This window comes from Arvicola amphibius, chromosome 14 (assembly GCF_903992535.2).
Source record: "Arvicola amphibius chromosome 14, mArvAmp1.2, whole genome shotgun sequence".
Lineage (NCBI taxonomy): Eukaryota > Metazoa > Chordata > Mammalia > Rodentia > Cricetidae > Arvicola > Arvicola amphibius.
Genome location: NC_052060.1, coordinates 31,753,857 through 31,777,400, shown reverse-complemented (window position 1 = coordinate 31,777,400; position 23,544 = coordinate 31,753,857). Strand labels below are relative to the sequence as shown.

At 44.1% G+C, this 23,544-nt stretch overlaps 1 protein-coding gene across 2 annotated transcripts in view; it reads right to left on the bottom strand.

Annotated features, from left to right (window-relative positions):
• Nucleotides 1-23,544, bottom strand: part of Pde5a (phosphodiesterase 5A) — a 134,204-nt gene that overhangs the window by 16,248 nt on the left and 94,412 nt on the right. For both annotated transcript variants that reach the window (XM_038311403.1, XM_038311404.1), the window contains exons 12-17: nucleotides 20,392-20,538; nucleotides 15,401-15,526; nucleotides 13,202-13,296; nucleotides 6,470-6,557; nucleotides 2,446-2,546; nucleotides 749-826 (exon numbers count right to left, since the gene is read on the bottom strand). In XM_038311403.1, coding sequence (XP_038167331.1) covers nucleotides 749-826; nucleotides 2,446-2,546; nucleotides 6,470-6,557; nucleotides 13,202-13,296; nucleotides 15,401-15,526; nucleotides 20,392-20,538 — 635 coding nt within the window. The remainder of the gene's footprint in view (nucleotides 1-748; nucleotides 827-2,445; nucleotides 2,547-6,469; nucleotides 6,558-13,201; nucleotides 13,297-15,400; nucleotides 15,527-20,391; nucleotides 20,539-23,544) is intronic.

Genomic DNA, 23,544 nt, shown 5'->3' with positions numbered 1-23,544 from the left:
GTATTTGCATAGTGCTTCCTTTTAATTTGCATCTTTGTTTGGCAGGCTAAGAAACCTCAATCTGTTTAACAAAATGTTGACATCAATAGTGCATCGACATTATCTGTAATTCTGAGGTACCTTTAGATAATATTAACTTGATAACTTTGCTTTGGTTTATTGTTTGAGACACGGCCTCAACATTTAGTGCCCTGGGTGGCCTGGACCTTGTAGTAGTCATTTTCCTTCACCCACCCAAGTGCAGGGACTGTGGTGGTTTCCTGGATCTGTTTTAATAATAAAAGTTATTGCCATGACAGAGATAGTGGCAAGTAGCAGCAGAGATGTTATCTCTTGCTAAGAGAAGAGAGGATGAAAACTATCATTGGGAAGGGTCCACTGGAGAGCACTGCTGTCCTGTGGCCCAAGAAAAGTGGACACTTCACAGCCACCATTCTGTTCTCATGGAATGGAAGAAAGTCCCACATGAAGAAAAGAAACCCACGTGGCATAAAAGTGGGAAATCTATGAGCTGTTAATTTTTGCCATAAATGTTTCGCCTCTCTACTGTCCCCGCCAGTCTACCACAAGGCAACAATCTAGTTACTTCAGCTTCCCAGTGGACACACTCAGTCCCGTGTACTACATACACTCTGGAGCAGGGAGACAGCTCAAAAGTCGTTATGCACAACGAATAACCCCAATTAACAAGTGATCTGAGAAAATTAACGAGGTAGCAAAGCCTGCACGAGCAGTAAAGCCAACTTACAGAAATAACTCCTTTTGAAGAGGATCTTCAAAATTGAATTGATTTTTTCTTATGAGTTCAAAAAATTCTCCTCGTCTCCTTGAACAATAAGAAGAAAATGGTGATTATGGTGATTTTTCAGGTTCTTCTCCCTTGGTCTACAAAACTTGTTGAATGTATACTCAAAGATCTTCATTTTCCCCATCCCAGACCCAACCAACAATAAAGCTTCATCAACACTCAGTACCCTGGTCCACTTTCTATGGAAATTATTTAAAGGCATAATGTTTTTAACTCCACGGATATTTTTTATAAAAGAAATAGAATAATGTGAATTAAAATAAGATGATAATGATTTAAGATCTTTAAGTGCATAGGGGTAAGAGGGTCTAAGGTCTCTAACCCATCCACATCTTGCTGCAGATTTTTTTTTAAACGGCAATGAAGACATTAAATGCTTTAGAAGCAAAGAGCAAGAGTTCTAGATAATATTTCTTGTCATTCATGGACATAAGAATCATCTGTGTCTAGCAAATACCTCCTATGTGCCCAACACTAGCAAGAGCCTTGAGAATTGAGACCAACCAAAAGATAAAGTTACATGATGAAATGGGCTGCGTATGATTAACTATCAAAGACAGAAGTAAGTTCCACATAAAGAAAAGAAACCCAGATGGCATAAAAATGGGCAACCTATGCAGACCAAGGTATCTTTTCATGTTCTTTGTGATTTGACGATCAGTATTCTCACAATGCTTTTGAGTAATCTGAAGTTTGCTGCATTTTCTGATGAACCCTAAGCTGACTGCGTTTTCACTGAAGCAGACGCAGGCATAGTTGCAGACAGTGAGCAGTGGGTGTGCGGTGTAGCTGGCGTGTGTCTGTTGTAGTTGTTAACTCCTCACAGCAGAGACTACTACCACAGCTGTGAACCCTTGTGTCACAGGAGAGACCTCTACATTGAGACAAAGCCCGGGACAGGTGATCCCACACATACAGAGGTCTCAGTCTATAGGTTGGAAACCGTGACTGCCCAAACGCCAACGAGCATTGTCTGGTTTATAGAGAAGCACGGTAATTATGCCAAGTGCAATCAGAAACAGCACTCGGCAGCACTGTCTGACGCTAGAACAACTCCACAGTTCCACTCTCATGCCAAAGGCAGATGAAAAGAGGATGATGTGTGTTGCTCTTTACCTGCCCACCCAGGCTGGGGTGGCTATGAATCATGAGTGGGCAGGGATTGGCGAGTGAAGAAAAGGAGGAAAGCAAACAGCCTTTGGGATTGTTAGAGTGGACCCGTCATGATGCCTCAAGGCAGCTTCACAGACGCAGCAGTAGAAGAGCATCCTGTGCTACCATTCGGAGGGAGCAGTAAGGGCACAAAGGACTTGCCTTTAAAGATGACCCATCTGAGTCAGGCAGTGGTGGCGCACGCCTTTAATCCCAGCACTCGGGAGGCAGAGGCAGGAGGATCTCTGTGAGTTTGAGGCCAGTCTGGTCTCTAAGAGCTAGTTCCAGGACAGGCTCCAAAGCTACAGAGAAACCCTGTCTCGAAAAACAAAACACACACACACACACACACACACACACACACACACACACACAAATGACCCATCTGGTAAGCGTCTGGATGCTTGCTTTTAAAAGAATTTCCCAGTGTGGATATGAAAACGATCTAAGACCGATTTTGGAGGGCATCTCTTCTGAAGACTTACTTAATGTACAGTGCTAGGTCTGTAGCTAAAATTGCTTGCTTGATTATTTTCAATGTGGTCTTATACTCTTCAATGGAGAGGCCGCTGAGAATCTGGTTGCCCTTTATATAAAAAGAGAAACATGGTTAGTATTCTACCCGTAGGAGCTGCTGCTCTTAAGAACTGATGCTGAAGATAAAGTCAAATGACTTAAACGCACACCTAGTTCCAAGCCTGCTATTTAAAAGTATATGCTATGAAGTAGTATTTTCCCTCCTCATTCCCACCATGCACTTCTCTATCATGTAAGATAAAAACAGCCACATGACATTATCCCTGCCTCTGTACACGTGTGTTTCCTCCTTGAGACTGAGTTGAAATCTACAAACTAAGTTTGTCGTTTTCCTTTGTGCAGATTAATTACTATAACATAACAGAAAACAAAGCGAAACTGAAAACTCAAAATCATATTAATGAATATGAAGAATGGAGTTGTGAATTTTTTAGATAACATTTCTGGTTCACATTTACACAGCTTAACCAATACTGAGAACTGTAGGTGTTCCTTATGAGCATGACAGTACAGACGGCTAGCAGGCCAGATCCAAAGGTGCTAACTAGTTGGTGACCTAAGAAAGCATGAGCTCAAAGGTCTGGAAGGACGCTTGAAAGGGAGCAACCTGTATGCTGAGAGTAGGCAAAGCAGTCCTCCCCAGGAAAGACCACGCCAACGGGTTAGTCAACACCAAAACACTCCTCCCCAGGGAAGACCATGCCAACAGGTTAGTCAACACCAAAACACTCCTCCCCAGGGAAGAACACACAAACAGGTTAGTCATCACCAAATGATCAGGCCTGAAAACTTAGAAAAATGGAACATTATACAGACTAAGCAGATTGTATTTACATATCTAGGAATATACACACATACACACATACACAAATAATTAATGAAAAGAGGGGTAGATGGGAGGGCTGGAAGGAAAAGAAAGCAGAAATGATGTCATTATATTACACTCCCCCCAAAATAATAAAAAATTATATTTTTTTTCGTGAACTATTTATGCAGGAATTTTTGTTTTTCAAAACAGGGTTTCCTGTGTAGCCTTAGCTGTCCTGGAATTAGCTCTGTAGAGCAAGGTGGCTTTGAACTCACAGAGATCCACCTTATGCAGGAATTTTTGTAGGTTATATTTCCCATATTAGTGAAATATTCGTCTGAAAGACATGGGGGCCCATGGGGACAAATCCATGTATCATCACTGAAGGTTTTTGTTACAACATCTTATATGTTTTTTGTCTGTCATTTAAAGCAGAGTGGTTCTTTTTGATCTTCAACTAAGCAAGGCCCAGAGTTCAGCCACTCCAAATATACTCAGAATGTGTGTAAACCTTCTAAGTCTCAGAGCCAAGAAAGTGCCCAGAGCTTTAGAAAGGAGATCGGGCGGTGAAGAAGGGTGCCAGGGCACTGCTGGTTTGCTTGGCTGGGAAGACAGTGATTAGGGAGTAATGAGATCCATGAATTAAATTAATGACCGAATCTGTGATGACAGCCACAATCATTACTTCATCACTTTAGATCTGGGCCACATGAAACTTTTCAGAAAACTTCTGATGCTTTTATTTATTTTTAAGATAAAACAATTGCCAGGAGATATTGAAACAGCTTTGATACTGCAGTCTCAGGTTTTTTTTTTTTTCCCCAGAGTACAATTTCTTTTTATTTAATTGTGCTTACAAAGATAAACTATATAGACAGCTCTTATGACTTAAGCCAACTAAATGTATAGCCAGATTGCTTGTATGCCATGCTAAGTAACAACATGCTATATAATAATTCATATATCTAACAAAAGAAGTATGATAGGAAATATTTAATACACTTCTTAAAAGGTTAGTAATTTCTTTGGTTTGGGACTGTACTTGAAATAAGACACCAACAGGACGTTTTAGATAGGGTGTGGTAGCGCACTCCTGTAATCCCTGAATTTGGGAAGTAGAGGCAGGAAGATTGGGGCCTTAAGGCCATCTTTCAGCTATTCAGTGAGACAGAGGCCAGGCTGAGCTGTATGAGCCCAAGTTAAAAAAAAAAAAATCAATTCCCTATCCTACCACAAAGTAAATAAAAAGTGTTAGCTACAGAGCATTTTTCCAAGGAAAGTACAGATGTTTCTACCCTAACATACATATGTTTCTCCGATCTCAATTTTAGAAAATTATACACTAAAAGTAACATAGTTCATGGGGAAAGTAGTGTTGGGGCAGATCACTCAAAACCTATGTGACTCTCAAACCAGCAAAGCAAGGGAGGTTCTCTTTGGAGGTGAGTTGGCCCAGCAGGCCTGGGGGCTTCCTCAGAATGCTCGGAGAACACACAAGAGCCACAGAAGGGAATGCTGGATTGTGGGGCACGGCACTGTGCATGGGATTTGATGGGGAGGGAAGAGCAGGGTCAAGAGCCTCTCACAGCCTGTAGCGGAGGAGGAGGGCACAAGGGCCTGCTTCTCACTCTTCAAACACCACATTAAAATGATACTGATCACATAGCAACTGACTCATGCTACACGTTATAGCAAACACTCTATTAAACCTTATATAAACTTCCTAAGGAAGTAGTCAGAAGAGGTTGTATTTTTTTTTGTCAGTGTTGGGGGTCTAACCTAGTGCCCTTCACGTGCAAAACACACTCTACTCTGAGCTGCATCCCAAGCTGCACACTCCCTAATGTTATCGTCACACTAAGATATTGTGGAAGAGGTGAGGATTCCCTTTGCCTCCAGTAGGAGACTCTGTATGTTTCCTATGTTCAGTGGGGGAGGCAGGACTAGAATGGACTTGTGACACATCCTGCCCAAGAAACCCAAAAGGCAAGACCAGATTGGCTGGCCATTCTGTAGCTGTTGTGGGGTGTCTCCATAATGAGGGTGCTTTGCAGGGATGATAAAATTACTAATACCTACCAGGTACAAAGAGTGGGATGCTCAACACTGTCAGCGTATTAAGAAAGGCCAGACCCTTTTCTTGCCTATTTTGCTTTCCCATTCACTGGCTGATTAGGTGGGAAACACATTGGCTTGGTAGTAAAGAAGGAGCTAGAAGACATACATAGTAAGAAACATGCTTATGGGGGCGTAAAAGAGGAACCGGCCTCACAGTGTGAACTATGATGCTAGAGTGGCCACTTTGGTTTGTGATGTGAGAATGACATACTATACAGCTGGACCTAATAACAGTGACCAGAATGTTACCCCCTAATTCTTCTCTAAAATTCAGGGGAAAAAACTAGACCTAACCCCAGAAAACAAGAAGACATTGAGATAAAACTGCCTAAGATTATGTACCATGCCTTGTGACCATTTAATTTAAATGTAATGGTAAAACCTTTCTCTTTTCTTTTCGTATAAAGTCAACATAGGTAGAATAATTAACAAACTACCAAGTGTTTCATCAGACACACTCACGCTCAACCCAGCTCACACTCTGATGTACGTTCTGCTAATACTGCACTCCTGAACATGTGCCTTTGCTTAGCGAACTGTGTCACGTTTTCCTACATTTGCTAACACTCACTTATCCCTGTGCTCGAACAGCTTTCTCATTCCTAGAGAGAACTGCTTGTGAGCAGCTAAAAGCTCTGATTAGACGGAGGCTGGGAGTACAACTGAGGGGAAACCCACTTAGCAGGTCGAAGGTCCTGGGCTTGACCCCAGCAAGCAGGCAAAAGGAAAAGAAGAAGAAACAGATACTGATCTGTAGGAACCACTTCACCTGCTTTTAAAAAATTAAAGTGGGAGCTGTCAAGCACCAGTTTTGTTTCTAGTTTGGAATAATCAAAGGTCAGTAATCACATTTCCTTCGCGGGTAACACGAGATAGTTCTTACCGGCCATAGCGATGTCTAATGCCTTGGCTATTCCTTCCTTACCCAAAAAGGAATAGAGAATGTTCGAGAATTTATGACGCTGGGAATAAATCCAAAACCTAAAAATACAGCTGCATTTATAAAGCTCCCCTTTGAGATTCATGACAATAAACGCTGTACTTACAGGGCTATTTAGAATCATCAGGCACTGATCAAAATGATGGTGTTCCATGATGGAGTGGCAGTACAGCTGGGCCAGCGGGTGTTCGCTTCTGGGCGCCGGCGTTGGAGAGAGAGAGAGAGAGAAACAGGAAGTTCCAGAATATGTTACTTCGCCAATCCATTATTGTTATTAACCGAAATTATCTCAAAACGAGCCGCACTGATAATTTTCTCCCCTGCCAAGGAGAGTGGGGTAATCTCTCAGAAATAAACACTGAGGCAAACTGTCTTCAAGTAACGAGGCTGCTGGTTCAGAGATCAGTGACACAGCTTTGAAGGCTGGAAACAGCAGATGGGAGGAACGAGGGCCGAAGATCACTAGCCCTGGGCACAGCATGGACCACTCCACAATACCTAAGCGTTGTTGGATTGGATTTCGGTTCCAACATGGCAATCGACTTAAAACCTGGAACAAATCCACGTTGCCATTTCCCCTGCACCGAGGCTCAGGTGGAAGGTTAGTTTAGCCATGTGTGCCTATGTGTAAGAAAAGAGACCACTGGGTTAACGGGGTGTGAGGGATGGAAAGCAAGACAAAGGGGGGCAGTAAGTACACAGCCTTGGAAAGGAGGGGTGAGGAGTGAAGGAGTGGGGGGATAGCAGGAAGGAGGATGCTGAGTCACAGGGGTTGTTTGAGTGCAGGGCAGCCCTCAAGCTTTCTAAGCCCAGCTCTGAAGAAGCAGCTTAGACTTCCTGCCGGGTGAGCTGGGGGGTGGGGGGAGGGTGCCGCACTGTTTACTGTATGTGTGGGACAGCAGTCACAGAAGGGCTTCTGAAGCACGACAGGAAGAGTCTTCACTTCATTTCTCATGACCCTTCACATGTGAAAAAACCACGCTCTTCACTTCCTTCTTAAAACCACAAAAGCGTTCTGTAACCCGTTCCTCCTAAAATGTATAGGAACGGGGCTTATGAACCGCAAAGCCCCGCAACAGTGCTAGAAAACACGAACGATTTTCTCTTTCTTCACTAGTACATTGCTTTCCATTTTGAATTTTCATTAAAAACCTACCCAGAGCTAATAAGACGCAGTGAGAAACAGAAATAGACACATAGGAAAACAAGAGCGGCCAATGAAGGCGGGAGAATGTGTCACCTTGTCTTATTCCTATTGTTTAAATTGTCACCCGTCTTTCTGATTTAATGCTGCTAATTGGCATAACCTTTCCCAATCCTTGGCTACTTTTTTTTTCTTCACACCACCTCTAATTGATGACCTGTACTGTGGACCAGGGGCTGCACTCAACATAGGAGAATGACCTCTCCTTTGAATCTTTCACAGACTCCCTATCTTCTCCAGACCCCCCCCCATTCTTCTCCAGTCTTTTATATTAAAGTCAGCTCAACTAGCACAGCAGTCATGTCCCTCAATCGTTTCAGGCAAAAGAGAAGACCTTCAGGTGTCTATTATTCCCGTTTATAAAAGAACTGAAGAGCGTGAAAGCAGGGTGGTACCCTAGGGAAACTGAGGCTGGAGGAGCTTTAGTTAGAAGCCAGCCTAGGATACAAGATGGAAACCTTTCACGGAACCTATCAACAAACCAACCAACTCACACAAGCAACACTTAAGACAAAGGTTGAGGACACATTGCCAGCTTCTGACCAGAGTCACACAGCTGGTGCCGCGGCTCTCAATCTGTCACCGCATCAGACTATAAACCTGTTGAAGTTGCTGGCCTTTGTGACGACAGTTTCCGTTTATCAGTAGCCTGTACCATGCAGGCGCTGTGCTACTTGATTTATTATTATTGTATTTCACTGTGTAAGTATTGAACCAGGTGTCTCACACCTACCTCCTACTTTAGCCGCCGATAGTGTTTCATCCAGACTTTAACAGACCACACAGGTGCCAATCAGAAAGCTCTCTGCTTTGTCTTGGCCTACCCTAGGTACCACCCCCTGATCCACAGTTGGTGCCCCCAGGCTTGAAGTGCAAGCACACGGGCCAGTGTAGACTAGTTAAGGCCTGGGAACCACCACTGACTAATGGAGCAATAAGTGTCTTCTACCTTAAAGCCCAGCGGCTCTGGGGCTCCTCCCATAAGGTTGCTTCAAATCACCTCTGGCAGGATTGAGTACCAGTTGCTCATCTGTGTGTCTATCTGAAGAATATCCCTCCTTTCCTGCTTCATTCCAGACCTTTCTCTGTGCTCTTTGGGGTCATATTCACCAGCAAGCTATGCATACAGCAATTTTTATCTCCAACTAGGGCTACAGCGGAACCCAGGCAGAGGGCACTATACAGTGGGCATTTCTGCATGTTTTAAATGTTCAGGCAGATTATCTTATTTGCTCAATGGGGATATAAATGACAGGCCTGGGGTTCGAGTACATCCTCTCATTGCCTCTCACTGTCATGGTGTCTATGCAGTTTCTATTCACTGACCTAGTTGGGAGCCGGTGCAGGAAATGCAATTATGTGGATATAATACAAACCAGTTAGAACTTCAAACGTACTTTACATTTCTAGGGGAGGCAGAAAGAACTGCATCAGATTAGAGAGGACTTTTGGCTTGTGAGACAGACCAATACCAAAATGTGTTTGTCTTTACTTACATTCTAAAAATACAAATTCATGAATCAAGCAATGGGTGGAAAAAATGCCTTGGATTTCCTGTATACAAAAAAAAAGCATGGAAACCAATGTATTTATGTTGCTGCTATCTGAAGCACATCAGAAGGACCTGTTTAAACCACTACCGCTGTGGAATTTTCTTCCCAAGCTGATGTCCGCGGGCGCTAATGAACTGGCATACTTTGTCTGTGTTTTCCTGTCTTGCACAGTGATTGGCCTATCCTGGACAGTGGTATTGGGAAATACACTAGAAACAGAAAGCCTTAGAAATTGATTCAAAATAAATGTCCTGAGAGAAAAACAGAGCCGCCTCCCAGGCTTCTTCACCACCACAGACAGCGTTTGCGGTTCTGCCTGTGAGCCACAGGAACCCCGGGCGGGAAAGCCACAGGACCCGGGGCGGGAATCTCCGCTGCTTTGTACCTCACCCCCACGCCTTCACGCCCACGCAGCACCACGGCTGTTTCAGCTTTCTCTCCTTTCTTCATGTATCCTTCTAGCTTCCCCACGTGAAATTAACTAACGCTGCTTTTCTTTGGCCTCCTCCCCCTCTACTCAGTGTGACTGTCGGTTTGCACCTGGCTTGCTTTGACAGTTTTCTTGCTCAACTCTGTGGTTCTAATTTCAATCCATTTACCGAGTGGTTCACGCTGCGACTTCCCTCCTAACGTTTTTATCGCCTAGGGCAACAGCTCCTTTTACGAATCCTACCAATTTCGGTACATACGGCTTAGGGCGACACCCCTCCCTCGAGGAGGTCTTGTGGCTCCTGCCTGTCTTTTTTTTTCTTGCTGGTTTACCGCTACTGGTCCATTCCCCCCATGACAGCATCCCGGAATATCCTTGTCCTTTATCTGAAAATCCACCCACCTTTCAGCTTAAATCTCATTTTCTCTATGAATAGTGGACATGGACTACACTAGGCTCGGCCAATCTCCTTCTCTGATGGACACTTGACGTCTACTTCATTAGATGACCCAGGACTCACTAGATAATTAGCTTCTTCCTGACTACCAAAGAACCCAAACTCTAGCAACTGTTCACTATGCATGGGCCTAACATATAGCATACTTTTGCTGAATCACTTTTTAATTGTTGGACTTGAAACTAACCAAATAAATGTGCATTCAGGTCCTAGGACACTGATTAGAGGCTGGATGCAGACACTTTCTCTATAATGCTTTATAACGATTTTTATCAGCTACAGTGTTCTTGCCAACACTCATCTTGTTTTATTGTTTTGAGGTAGAGACTCACGTAGCCCGGGCTAGCCTCACACTGGGTATGGAGCTGAGGTTAACCTTGAGCTTCTGACCCTCCTGCCTCTGCCACCTGAGGGTACCACCAAGTCTGGTTTACATGGTGTGAAGGGCCAAAGCCAGGGCTTCATGTGTACTTAGGCAAGCACCCTACCAACTGAACTACAGCCAGTCGACACCAGGGCTCGCGCTCGCGGTTCACCTGAGAGCATTCTTCCTCCCCTCCCACAGGAGAAGAGAAAGTAGAAACGGAGACCTTCCATGCATGCATCATGGCACACCAGTGGGACCCCTGGTGAGGTCGGCCTTCTTACTAAAGAAAGGGGCAGACGGAGGGCCAACACTAGGCTACCATAGCCTCCTGCTCAAGGAAAGCCTTACCTCAAAGTAGACTTCTCGAAGTCACTTAAAAGAAAGTAGGATCTCGGTTTCTGACGCCATTACCCATGGGCACCTCCTTCTTGCTGAATAACCCCTCATATTTCTCTACCTTCTTTTTATTTATTTTTCTATGTGTCATTCTGGATACATCATGGGTTCTGTTTGCCCCTCTAGAAGACAGAACTGTATATGGGGCTGTTTACAGGACTTTACTACCTCAAGTGCTTACTTGTGAAGAAAATCCTACTTTAAATACCAGTAATTACCAGTAAGGAAAGAAAGAGGCCTGTTTTCCTTTACTCAAAACACAGGAACGTGAGAAGAAATAAAAGCCAAGGTTTTTATTTTAGGTTTTCCAAGAGTTATTGCTTGTTTAGAGTCTACTTTGTGTGTGGGAAAATAAGACTCTACAATCTGTGTGTCCTGTTGTATTGCCCCCCCCCACCCTCTCCAGGATTTTTTTTTAACCTAAAGAGAAGATCTAATTGTTCCAGAAGTTCTTTGGGGTAATAATATTTTTAATAGTTTAAATATATATTTTTTAGATTTATTTATTAAGTATACAGTGTTCTGCCTGAATGCGTGCCTGCAGGCCGGAAGAGAGTACCAGGTCTTATTACAGACCATATGCTGGGAATTGAACTCAGGACCTTTAGAAGGTCAGGCAGTGACTTAATGAGCCATCTCTCCAGTCCCCCATTTTTTAATATTAGTTATTTTTAAATGAAAGAGAAAAGTTGCAATTTATCTTTTTCTTCACATATATAGAGCAACATGAGGGCAATTTCTACAATGATTAACAGTATATATTCCAATAACACAGTGTTCCTTACTTTGCCAGGCAAGGAGTATAGCCGTTTTATATGGACATAGGAAGGACAGCCATGCTATACAGACTGTGTGAACTGGTCACACAGAGAGGATAGCCATGCTATATGGAATGATCACACAGGGAGGATCGCCATGCTATATGAACTGGTCACATAGGGAGCATAGCCATGCTATATGGACTGGTCACACAGGGAGGATCGCCATGCTATATGGACTGGTCACACAGGGAGGACAGCCATGCTATATGGACTGGTCACACAGGGAGGACAGCCATGCTATATGGACTGGTCACACAGGGAGGACAGCCATGCTATATGGACTGGTCACACAGGGAGGACAGCCATGCTATATGAACTGGTCACATAGGGAGGATAGCCATGCTACTTGGATGGATCACACTGAGGATCCCTTCCTATTGCTGCTCCCTTTTATTAATAATGTTTACGTGACACTCGGGACCACAAATAAGGCATAAAGACAAAGGACATGTCATCAAGTTACTTCTCCAAATCTTTAGGTTTTTCTGGTGGAAAAAGTCAGTCTGGGACAGGGAAGAGCCTTCTCTCTTGTTCATGAAGGGCAGCACAGGATATGGTTGTGCACTGCTAGAATCCTTCCAGAAAGTCTTCTGTTTGTCACATACAGGGATGACGGCTGGAGAGCTGTCTCCCACCCTGCAGACACCGGGAATCCCTTAAGACATGATCAATCAAGTCACCGCCTCACTTAAAAAGACGCTCAGAGTCTCAGTAGTACGAGATTCTGCCATTACAACGTAGACTTTTCAACCAAATTGCTACAAGAAGAGACTGCAACAGGGGTTGGATGATTTGACGAAAACTACTATCAGTTTCATCCACTCAGTTGCCATCACAAAATGCCGCCAACACGTCGCTCCTCGAAGGTACCTGAAAATTCTTGTCCCGGTGGTTAGACTCTCACTCCTAAGATCTGCAGGTGAGAGCGTCACGCTGGACACAATTCTAGGGACTATTGCTAGGACCTAACACAATACACATTAAACCTTCCGCTCGGTGGATGCCTGTGACCTCTGGAAACATACACCAGCCTTGTGCTATGAGGATGCCATTATCTCCATTTTAAAGGAAATGAAGGTTTGGAGAAGTCAGCTTCCTTGTCCAAGGCTGCAAGGGAGCACTGGGCAGAGCCACAGCCTGGGCACAGAGTTCAAGTTCTCTAACACTGTGTGGTGTCACCTCCACTAAAACTGAAAAGCTTAGTCTATGGAGTCTTGTAAGTCAGCAGGGCCCCAGCTAGGCACTTTTTCAAATACTGTTTGTTCTACTCCAGGGTAAAAATGCTACCCCTTCTGGACTGTTCTTCATGGTCTTATAAAGACGCTCTTAAGCTGGGTCTACAAAAACCAAAGCAAAACTCACAGCAATTATGTAATAAGGTTCTCAACATAAATACTGCTTGAGCTTCATGCCTGAAATGTGATTAATATAGTTTTACACTTTCATTCACTTCCTAGTTTCCTTAAACATAGCTAGACTATGTAATGAAGCCCAGCCAACTGATACTTTGTACCCTTTTTTTTTTTTTTTTTTTTTGTGGCTCTAACTTAAAATACAGTTCAATGATTTAGAGGAAACGTTTTCTTGTTTTACTGGAGAAACCATCTTACCGCTGTATATACGAGTTGTTCACACCACGATGGTCCAAATCATGGCTTAAAGCAGCAATCAGCAGAGCAAGTGTCTCTAGATCCGTCAACTTGTTCTGTGTGCAAAGGCATTGAAGGAAAGAAAAAGAAAGATAAAGCACGGGCAGGGCCTCCTCCTGCGGCTTTTCAGGACTAATTCCTGCACTGCTGCGCTGTCTCAGAGACTCCAGACACTCTGCTCCGTAGGTGGTCATTTAGATTCTCATTCACAATGAGCTATTACAAATGTCACTAGACGACAGAAAATGCTGAAATGCTTCCAAGATGAATAACCTGGGGCCAGCAAGCTGGCTCCGTGCGTAACAGTGCTTGCTATGCAAGCCCAACAATGTGAGTGGCAGGAGAGAACCAACTTCCAAAAGCTGTCCTCTGACGGCCATACTTGTATCATGACCTATGTGCACACACACACACACACACACACACACACACACACACACACACAACGTAAGTTTTTCAAGTGAAAAAAAAAAAGAATAATCTGCCCACCCACTGTTAATGTCATGAATCATTATTTTTATACATGTGGAATGACTGTAACAAACTTCAATTGTCTTTTCCTCTCGTTTCTCTGTAGCCATGGCTTTGCTCTCTGTGATCGGCTGCTACATCCTTGAGGAACCTAGACAACGCTACTATTAAACAAAATAGTAGAAATGAGATTACTGTGGGGAAATGGGCCTTCAAACGTTGTGTAATATGTTCGCAAGCCCATTGGCTATTTTTTTGAGTCCTTGCCGTTTATATTACTTACACACCGTTATTCCCATCGTCAGTAAGGAAATGCAGGCTACACTGCCAAGTCCCTCTCTCCCGGAACTCCCAGCACCGCAAGCGTTGAAGCAAGTGTGAAACATGGGCCTCACTCTTCGTCATGAAAGCCACGGATAACTTTCCGGGGTGATAACCTTAGGACTCTTGCATGACCCAGAGTGAGTTTATTCTGGTCTTAGAATGTTTCTACAGGAGTGAAATAGCACTATGCTATTTTGTATGGCTTTGAGGACAACTGTTCTTCTTTTATTTATTTTCTATGAGCAGTGATCAAATCCAGGGTTTTTACAGGGGCTGTTCCAGTGTTCGGTCACTGAACTAAACCCAAGGCCAGTCATTTCTTTTAAAATTGATCATTTAAAATGTGTAACCCCTAAAGGTGAATTTGACAGAGAATAATATTTTTAAATTTACTTTTAGAACTATGAGGCTCTGGATTTAAATTACATAATAGATGTTTAGAATTACTTACTCAGAATAGCTTAGTCAATTCCCTCTGAAGATAAAATCTAAGGGCAAACATACGACAGGACTTGGCTGGACATGAATGCTTTATGTGAATGTTTTCTGCCCTCGCCTTCCTTTTAATCAGTCTCAGATCAATGCACACCAATGCGAAACCTGTCTGAGACAGCAGTTATAGAGTGGCCACCTTCCACACAGGGTAGGACTGACAGCCAGGAGCTCGTCTCTGACAACACTTGGTGAGTTTTGAGCAATTCTGCCAAGGAGCAGTTGGGTGTGAATATATAAATGTATATTTATCTTTCAGTGTCTCCCTCTAGCGGAAATATTTTTTTTGCCCAAGGACTACTAAAACATAACATGAAGTCAGGGGATTTTGCTACATTGTATTTATTCTAAATCAAAGAAAGTTAGCAGCCAACTATCCTGTAGTGCTAATCTTCAACCCACCATGAGTCATTATGTGGTACATTATTCAACAACCATTGTAAACGGAGATGGTTGGTTCATTTCTGACCACCCAGACCCAAATAATCATACAAATGCTGTATTAATTATAACACTGTTTGGCCAACAGCTTAGTCACATTTCTAGCTAGCTCTTACATCTCAAATTAACCCATTTCTATTAATCTGTGTATTGCCACAAGGCTATGTCCTACAGGGCAAGGTTCTGGCATCTGTGTCCTTTGGCAACTACATGGCATCTCCCTGACTCTGCCTACCTTCTCTTTCTATCTCCTGTAGCCTGGATATATTCTGCCCTGCCATAGGCCAAAGCAGCTCTATTAATTAGCCAATAAAAGCAACACATATACAGAAGGACATCCCACACCAGACCATAACGGCACAGTATAAATAACTTGAAAAGACAGGCTTGCTGTAAACTCCACTAAGCAGACTTCCAAATGGCGGTGAGTACCTGAATCTTGCCTGCTTTCAGAGCAGCGAACATGCACTGTGCTGTGTTGAAGGCGTGTCTCCAATTGTGATAGGCGACATTCTTCCGATAATTCTTCTTAACGCTTAAAATCCATCTGCAAAGAACCTTTAGGAGATGAAGGAGAAGGAGAGACAATGATTGCCAAGTTAGTCATCATTTTCTGAGTTCCAGCAGTGAGAATATAGGCAATACAAATTGGACTGGCTTGGGTTTTCTTTTTTCTTTTTTTTTTTTTTTTTTGGAGAAGGCACAAGGGGATGGGGGTAGGGTGGGAGGATGGGGTGGGGGGTAGGGGGTGTCGACCTGGAAAGTCAGGCAAGAGAATGTGATGGGGGACATTATGGGAAACTCAAATAATTGATAAAAATGTGTGAGAAAAAAATGAATAACTATTTTAAAAAGAGAAAAAAGAGAAAGGAAAGAAGGGCGGGAGGGAGGGAGGAAGAAAAGAAGGAAGAAACTATACTCAATCGGGTAACCTGTCAGTGGAGGTTGTTCATAAGGGACAGAGCCAGAATTCAAATATTACTGGTTCAGTCCAGAATCTACTTAGCTAACCTAGTTCTACTGGATGGAAAATGGATAATATCTCAAAGAAAAGTATTTTGTCATGGGTAGGACACCAACTACTTTATAAAATATATCTCCCCGTGCCGTCCTTAGAATCCCGAGTCATAGGTGCATGAGCACTGGAGAATGAGTCCACTCCATGCTCCCACGCTGTGCACTGTGTGCCAGGACCTAAGGTGGCTAGGGTCGAGGTATCTAGCTCAAGTCTCAGGACAAACCAGAGTCACAGGTTGATGCCCTCTTCATTAGGGTCTTCACACATTCCGTTCTGCCTAGGGGTTAGGCACAGTTAATGACTGTGAATGACTACCAAGAAATCAAAATTTGGAATAATGTATACTAAGGAAAGCTCCTGGGAGCCATATGGAAAACATTTCTTTTAAAAGATGGGAAGGAGGGAAAAGGCAAAATTGTTCAAGCAAGTCTCCCAAGTTGGGTTTAATTTAACTTCTAAGTGGAGTATTAAATTAAATCCTCAGGGACCCGTGAGCTAAGCATGGCGATTCTGTTTGCGTTACTAGTCCACCTCTCTTAAAATCTGAATGATTTACTCTCTTTTTGTAAAAACAAGGATGCGCTTTTCCCCAAGTGTGTCACTGGGGATATTGCAAACACAAAGAACATTGCCTCGGGACTGGAAAAAGTTCAAGGGGAAAGAACGCAGCTTTGAAAGTGTCCAGCCTTGTGATTGGCTCTGGGGGCTGAGCGGGAGACTCTGCACTGTTGGTAGAAACCGCTCCATCACAGAGGACTTGGCCTAATCACTTTTCTTTTAATGACTTTGCCTTCTAGTTCTGTGGTTCAGTTCCCAGAGAATTCTCCAACAAAGAACCTCGGGATTTCTGAGCACTGGGCCATGTGAGTTGTCCTTGTGTAAGCAGGTCTGTGTGCCCACGGTGGATATGAGCTCACTCAGCACCGAAATCTCAGCACAGAGTTCTTTATTCTGGATGTTTTTTGGACACTCTGGTGGAAAGATGACAGAGCAGTCACAGTAGGGGGATTTTAAATGAAAGCCACACGTTGTACTTTGATGTGTTTTGAGAGTACACATCAGTGTCATGTAGAAAATCTCTTGTGATTAATTAAAGCAGCAAGAAAAGTCATGAGAAAAACTGGAAATTCAATGTCTTAATATATTCTTCACTAGTTCAAAGCCTAAAGCTTGTATTAAATATGCATTCCTACCCTGCAATTGAACCATTGGCTAGAGTAACTCTCGTCGGGGATCTGGTGAAACGTACTAGCTTGGGGCTCTTTGAGGATGGGAACCTCGATCACAACAGACATTGGACCCCACCTCCTGAGTCTGGGGGTAGGGTAGTGGGAACGACAGGGCATTAGAATCTGAAACAGGGTTCAGGTTAATAAAGAGGCTTGGTCAGTGGATGATAACACCTTTGAGGAAGGCCAAAGACTGTCTGTGACAGGAAGGATAGTCTTAGGACTTCAAGAGAACGGCCTACAGCCAGGAGGGGAGAAGAAAGATGAAGTATCTAAGCACCTGTTAAGAAGAGATGTGCACTTGGGGACCCAGAAGCCACTGCCACTGACGCTGTCATCACACTAGGCCTGCCCACTTTCTGAGTTCCCATTCAGAGAGCAATATTTTCTTTCCCCTCTTCTTATCTCCTTTTTCCAAACCAAGCTGACCCAAACCCTAAACCTGCTTGCTTTGATGCTCTGGGCTTTTCTTTCCCTCTGAAGACCTCCCACTCCCGAGCAGGTGCTCACAGACTGCCATTGCTGGGCCTGTGTGGCTTCCTAACCTACTCAGAAAGCCTTGCCTTCTCTTACCCTTGGCTCCCAGCAGCTGCTGACATCTCTAGCTTACCTTTCCTGCTATTTCGCTTAAACTCCGATAAAATGATCCTCAAGTGTCAGAGTCCGTTCTAAACTTCTTTTCCTACATGACTAAGAACCTGCAGAAGGAACCTATATTCCCCAGAGACCAGGGGATAAAGTGCAGTAGATACAGTTCAGGGGGTATAGACAGAAAGGACAGACGTGGAAACACAATCAACACGTATTCTAATAGTGTGCTGCTTCAGAGACCAGTGACAGGCAGTGGCTGCCGCCAGCATAAATTAATGCTGGAGGTTTGTCGTTCCGTGTGAAATGTCTTGGTAGGGGCATCCTCCCCACCTAAAATTATACTGACAATAACACCTGAAATAAAAGAGAAGACTAGACACTTAGGCAGAAAAGACAACCAAAATAATCCCAATGGTCAGGTTGATGCTGCCCAGAATAATATTAAATCAAAATTAGTTCACAGAGTGCCCATATTCCATAAATTTCCCCCACGTTGTAAAAGTTCTATGTAAAGGAATTAAAATCTTTTAATCTCCCCACCTTGTAAAACTGTTATGAAAATCTTTTAATCTCTTCCATCTGGCAAAACTTTTGTTTACACAAAAAGCTCCCTGTAATCCTGGAAGCCTATGGTCTGGAGCATCTCTCATCACTTTCCTTCGTTTCCTTTACACTGAGTCTTTTAAACCCAGCCAATCTCAAAGACTGTGAGGTCAGAACCCGGCCAATGGGAAAAATACAGTCACCATCTGTATTAGAATAAAAATGATCTGAACTTCCTGCCCTGGGATGCTCGCTAGCCCAGTCTGGGTCATGGTGTTCCATTGTGGGGAAAAAAATTACCTTGACGAGCTATATTTTTACTCTATTCATATGTTTCTTTGTGTGGCACTGAAGTTTTATCTATTGCTTGTTGGTTGCCATTAAGGCAGGGGCTATGCAAAAAGAAAAGGAAAGTGGGTGATCTAAAGAGGCAGGCTCTTCCTGCGGCTAAGAATCCGAAAAAAGGGTTGCTAGGGAAAACGAGTATCTATCTATAATACCCAGTCCTCAAATGCTACCTATAAGCCAAACAAAAAGTAAATCAACAATAAGCATTTTTCAAAAAGAATCACATTCTTGTGCTCTAGCCAAGCCCTTGGAAGACAGTCATTGTTAGTCACAGATGTGGACACTCCGGGAACACATGGAACCGATCAAGGTATTAGGAAGGAAAACCGGGATCCATATTTAGGACTTCTGACACCAGATCTGAACGTATCACACCCACAGGGCAGACTTTCAAAGTGAATCCTATCTCACCGTGGAAAAATCTGATGGTGATTTAGCATGGTCAAATGACCTAAAAGGGCGATAACTGACATGTTCTCTATATCTGTGGATTAAGCAGAATGCTACAAGCATGCACACACGCAGGCATGTAAGGTACAGATGAACATGTAATTCATACCGACTTCCCCGGGGCAGAAACATCATTACTCTAAGAGGTAAGGAAACTGAGAACATGGGAGGTAAACTCAGACAAGAGAGACCATCATTAGCTTATCTGAACCGCCTGCGCTCCATCGAAGAAAAGTAATACGAACTTTGATTAAATTTCAGTGAGAATCAGATTAGGGTCTCCAGGAACAAAAGCGACACTCTATTAACCTGAGTTATATTCGCCCTCAGCTTTCTTTCCATTCTGTGAGACCTTTGAGAACGGGATCAACTCATCATTGGAATCACAGAGAGCATGTGAGGAACTTTTCATAGTACGAATTAAGGCAGGGCTAAATAGAATTATAAAAGCATTGAAGACAGAACGTTTTATATGGGAAATCTGTATTTGGAGACTGGGCCCCAAAGGGTCTCACTTCTGCTCTACGGAGATGACCTCGTTTGAGGAGTCTGGCCTCACAAGCACCTAGGGCCCTGGTGCTGCTGCGTTCTACGGCGTCATCACAGCCTTGACGATGATGTCAAGGTCCTTCCAGGCTTTGAACTCCTCTGTGAGTCGCCACTGGGGGAGAGCCAGTTCACTTAGATGACTCCCCAGACTGCCTGTTCTGCTGCTCACCCTTCCAGCTGCTTCTCTGGCCACCTTCCCCTCCCCCGTGTCCTACCCAGTATCTCCTGTCACCTGCTTTTGTGCTTCCCCCGGCCTTTTAGGTAAAATCCTCCTGTATTCTTCCACCTGGTGCGTGACACATGGTGGGAATCCAATACATGCATTTTTGGGGGGAGGGGTTCGACACAGGGTTTTTCTATGTAGCCTTGGCTATCTTGGAACTCACTCTGTAGACCAGGTTGGCCTCAAAACTACAGAGATCTGCCTTCCTCTGCCTCCCGAGTGCTGGAATTAAGGGCATACACCACCACCACCCAGTTTAATGAATGCATTTTTAATGACTGATGGGTTTTCTTAGGCAAGGCTATGTTAATCATTAAAGCTGAAAGCCCCTATTATGTGCTGTTAGTCAGGTACAGTTTTCTCTCTTACACACATGCACATGAGCATGCGCGCGCGCGCGCGCGCGCGCGCGCGCGCGCACACACACACACACACACACACACTTTTACCATGCACATCGCTGCCTTCCTACCTCATGCCTCATCTGAAAGTTCTGCACAAGGTTGAGGTCAGTGAACATCCGAATTGTACACAGCGCCGTTTCCACATCAGACAGCTCAAAGTCGCTGAAGCCGAAGTCAGTAATCTTGAGGGTTTGGGCAGATGGCACCACGGCAGCCTTAATGAAGAGAAGAAATTGAAATAAAGCTGCGAACTAAGACAGCAGTTAGTCACGACGCTGCCTCACTTTTCTGTAGGGCCACGGAACATGCTGTTTCTTTTATTTTTCCCTTCAATATTGCTGTAGTTTGGGTCTGGAATGTTCATGAAAAAAAAAAAAAGTGGGCTTGTTCTTCAGCCCAGTGCTGTTGGGATGTATTAGTCAGGGTTTCTATTGCTGTGGTAATGACCAAAGGCAACTTTAGGGTGGGAGACATTTATGCATCTTACAACCAACATGCAGCCCATCATCCAAGGAAGCCAGGGAAGGGCCTCAGAGTAGGAACCTGCTGGTAGGGGCCATAGAGGGGTTCTGTTTACTGGCTGGATCCTTATGGCTTGATTAGCCTACTTTCTTTGAGCGCCCAGGACTACCAGTGAGCTGTGCCTAGCCACATCAATCAAGAAAAAGCACCAATGGCTTGCCTACATGCGGATCTGGTGGGGCCATTTTCCCAATTAAGCTTTCCTCTTACAAAACGGCTTGTGTCGAGTTTATATAAAACTAACTAGCACATGGCGGTGGAACGTGTCAAGAGGTGGAGCTCAGGGGGGGAATTAGTTCACTGGAGGTATGACCTAGAATGACTCTGGAGCCTTCGTTTCCTCTTACTGAAAACACTTGCTGGATGTCATAGAACGATCAGTTTTCTCTACCAGGTTTCTCCCATAATGCACTGGGTCAACCCCAGACCCCCCACAGCCCTAGAGCTGACTTGATTATGTACTACAAACTCTGAAACATGAGCCCACATAAATGTCCTCTTTTTCCGTTGGTTCTCGCAGGTACGTTATCAAGCAGTGGCAAACTGCAATAGACTAGAAATCTTTATCACAGGATTCCCCCTACCCTTTTCAAACCAAGCCACACGGGGTTAACAAATATGACTCCAGAGAGGTGAGAGGCTTGCCCCCGTGGGACGGCACTTCAAACAGAAAGCAGCAAAGAGGACCCCTGAAATCTGGCTCCTTTATACCTCCTATTCATTTGACAGATGCAACTCTCTGGAACTATCCCATCGCCCAAAGTCAAGCAGTAAGCACCGTAAAGATAATGGTCCAGGCAATTTATCTTTCATTCATACAGAAACCTTGTGGATACTCTGCACCCTTACCTGACAAAGAGGTCGGGTAAGGGATGGAGCTGGTTTCCAAGACAGCACGTTACCTAGCTCAGATCTGGCCTCACTGCCACTCTGGAGTCTATAGTGGTGCTGATGCAGATTCTCCTCCTAGCTTGAATGTGTCAATCACTTACAGTGCTAACAAAAGCACTGGTGTGAGGCTCTAGAAACTACAGGGAAACCCTGTCTCGAACCCCCCCCCCAAAAAAAAGCACTGGTGTGGGAATTCCAACTTGGTCCACTACAGGTGGCCATGGGAAGCGGATTTTGTTTGTATTTTGGAAGGGGTGGCTCTCTCTCTCTCTCTCTCTCTCTCTCTCTCTCTCTCTCTCTCTCTCTCTCTCTCTCTCTCTCTCTCCTTGGCTTTGATTTTATAGTCATTTAATTGTAGCAAGCATCTGGAGGGTCTTCAAAGAAACCTTGCTCTTTTACATTCGTCTCTCCTCCTTTGCACTGTCTGCTTCTGTGAGCTCCTGCTCTTTAACTGATAAGTTCCTCTAGGACACAATTACAATCTAAAGTAGGAATAAGAGCCCCCCCGCCGGTGCTAGCCCCTCTCTGGGAGCACCTGCTAAGTGGCACCAATGGCTGTAACTTACTGTCACGGTTCCTATGCTTTTTTTATTTATTAACATAAATACTTAAGAGTAACTGAGAGGGAATTAAAAGAAATCTTATTCTCTTTGCTTAACTTAACAATTTTCATTTTATTTCTAGATGAGCCTCCTATGAAGCTCAAGCTAGCCTGGAACCCAGGCTAGCCTACCTTAGCACTGCCAGTATTGGAGCGATAGGCGTGCACCAAGATTCTTAAAGTCCTAAAGCTTCCTAAGAGGATGAGGTCCATCTGCCTGTGTTGGGGCAGTCCTCCAAGTACATCCTAATCTTGCTCTCAGAAACACCTAATTTGTTATGCTGTCTAGGTTTTAGGAAAATTAAACAGCAACACGATCTTTGAACTTTTTTTCTAAAGCATCGATGAAAGATTAACTGGCCAAGGTCAAGGGACCCTGGCAGCCCCACTGCTCTCTTGTTCTCTCCTCTATGCTTGCTGGAGCCTGTGGCTACTTGAACTTGTAGGGTCCCCTACTCCCACACCCACAGACCATCTACTCTGTGGGCACGCAACCGGGTGTTAGCATTTGTGGTAGCCCGATCAGGATGAGAGCAACTTGATAAAAATAAAAGAGCCTTTTTGTTTATTGAGAAAAGAAATACTGAGTGGAAACAGTTACCAAAACCCTTCCGTTTCTTAGCATTCAGTCGGCACTAGCCTGTCTTCCTTTCAACTTTGTGAACTAAATAACCGTCAAAATACTACAATCTCCCGGAGCAACTGGGCTCTCTACAGCCCCTATACCTTCAAAGCTATTTCCCCGCTCATGGTGGCTGGTCATGTTTTACTTCATGTAGACAAGATTGTTCCATCCTGTGAGACTCTTCCCCTCAGGCAGAACATCACGAGAAAATATGCACCCTGGAAAGCCAGTCCCATGGATTTTGTGGGGGCTGAACCAGGGAAGACAACTAAACGTGTTTAGAAAAAGGTCTCATTGTTTACAGTGGCTTCCAGCATCAGAGAGGGAGCAACTCCAGTTGGAGAGGAAACAGATAACATCTGCTTTCCTTGAGCATACCCACTAGACCAGAGAACAGATGTTTTATTCCTCAGCATCATTTTTCTTAGAGCAGGACGTTTTCTTCCTTTCCTTCCACAAAGCATATTCCACAGCTGCAGGAGAGGTGGCCCACACAGCCCAGCCCAGGCCTCCCCTTTGTGCGTGGAGTCTCAGCCTCTCAGACTGACAGGAAAGCAGTGTCCCTTCCTTCTTCAGTGGCTA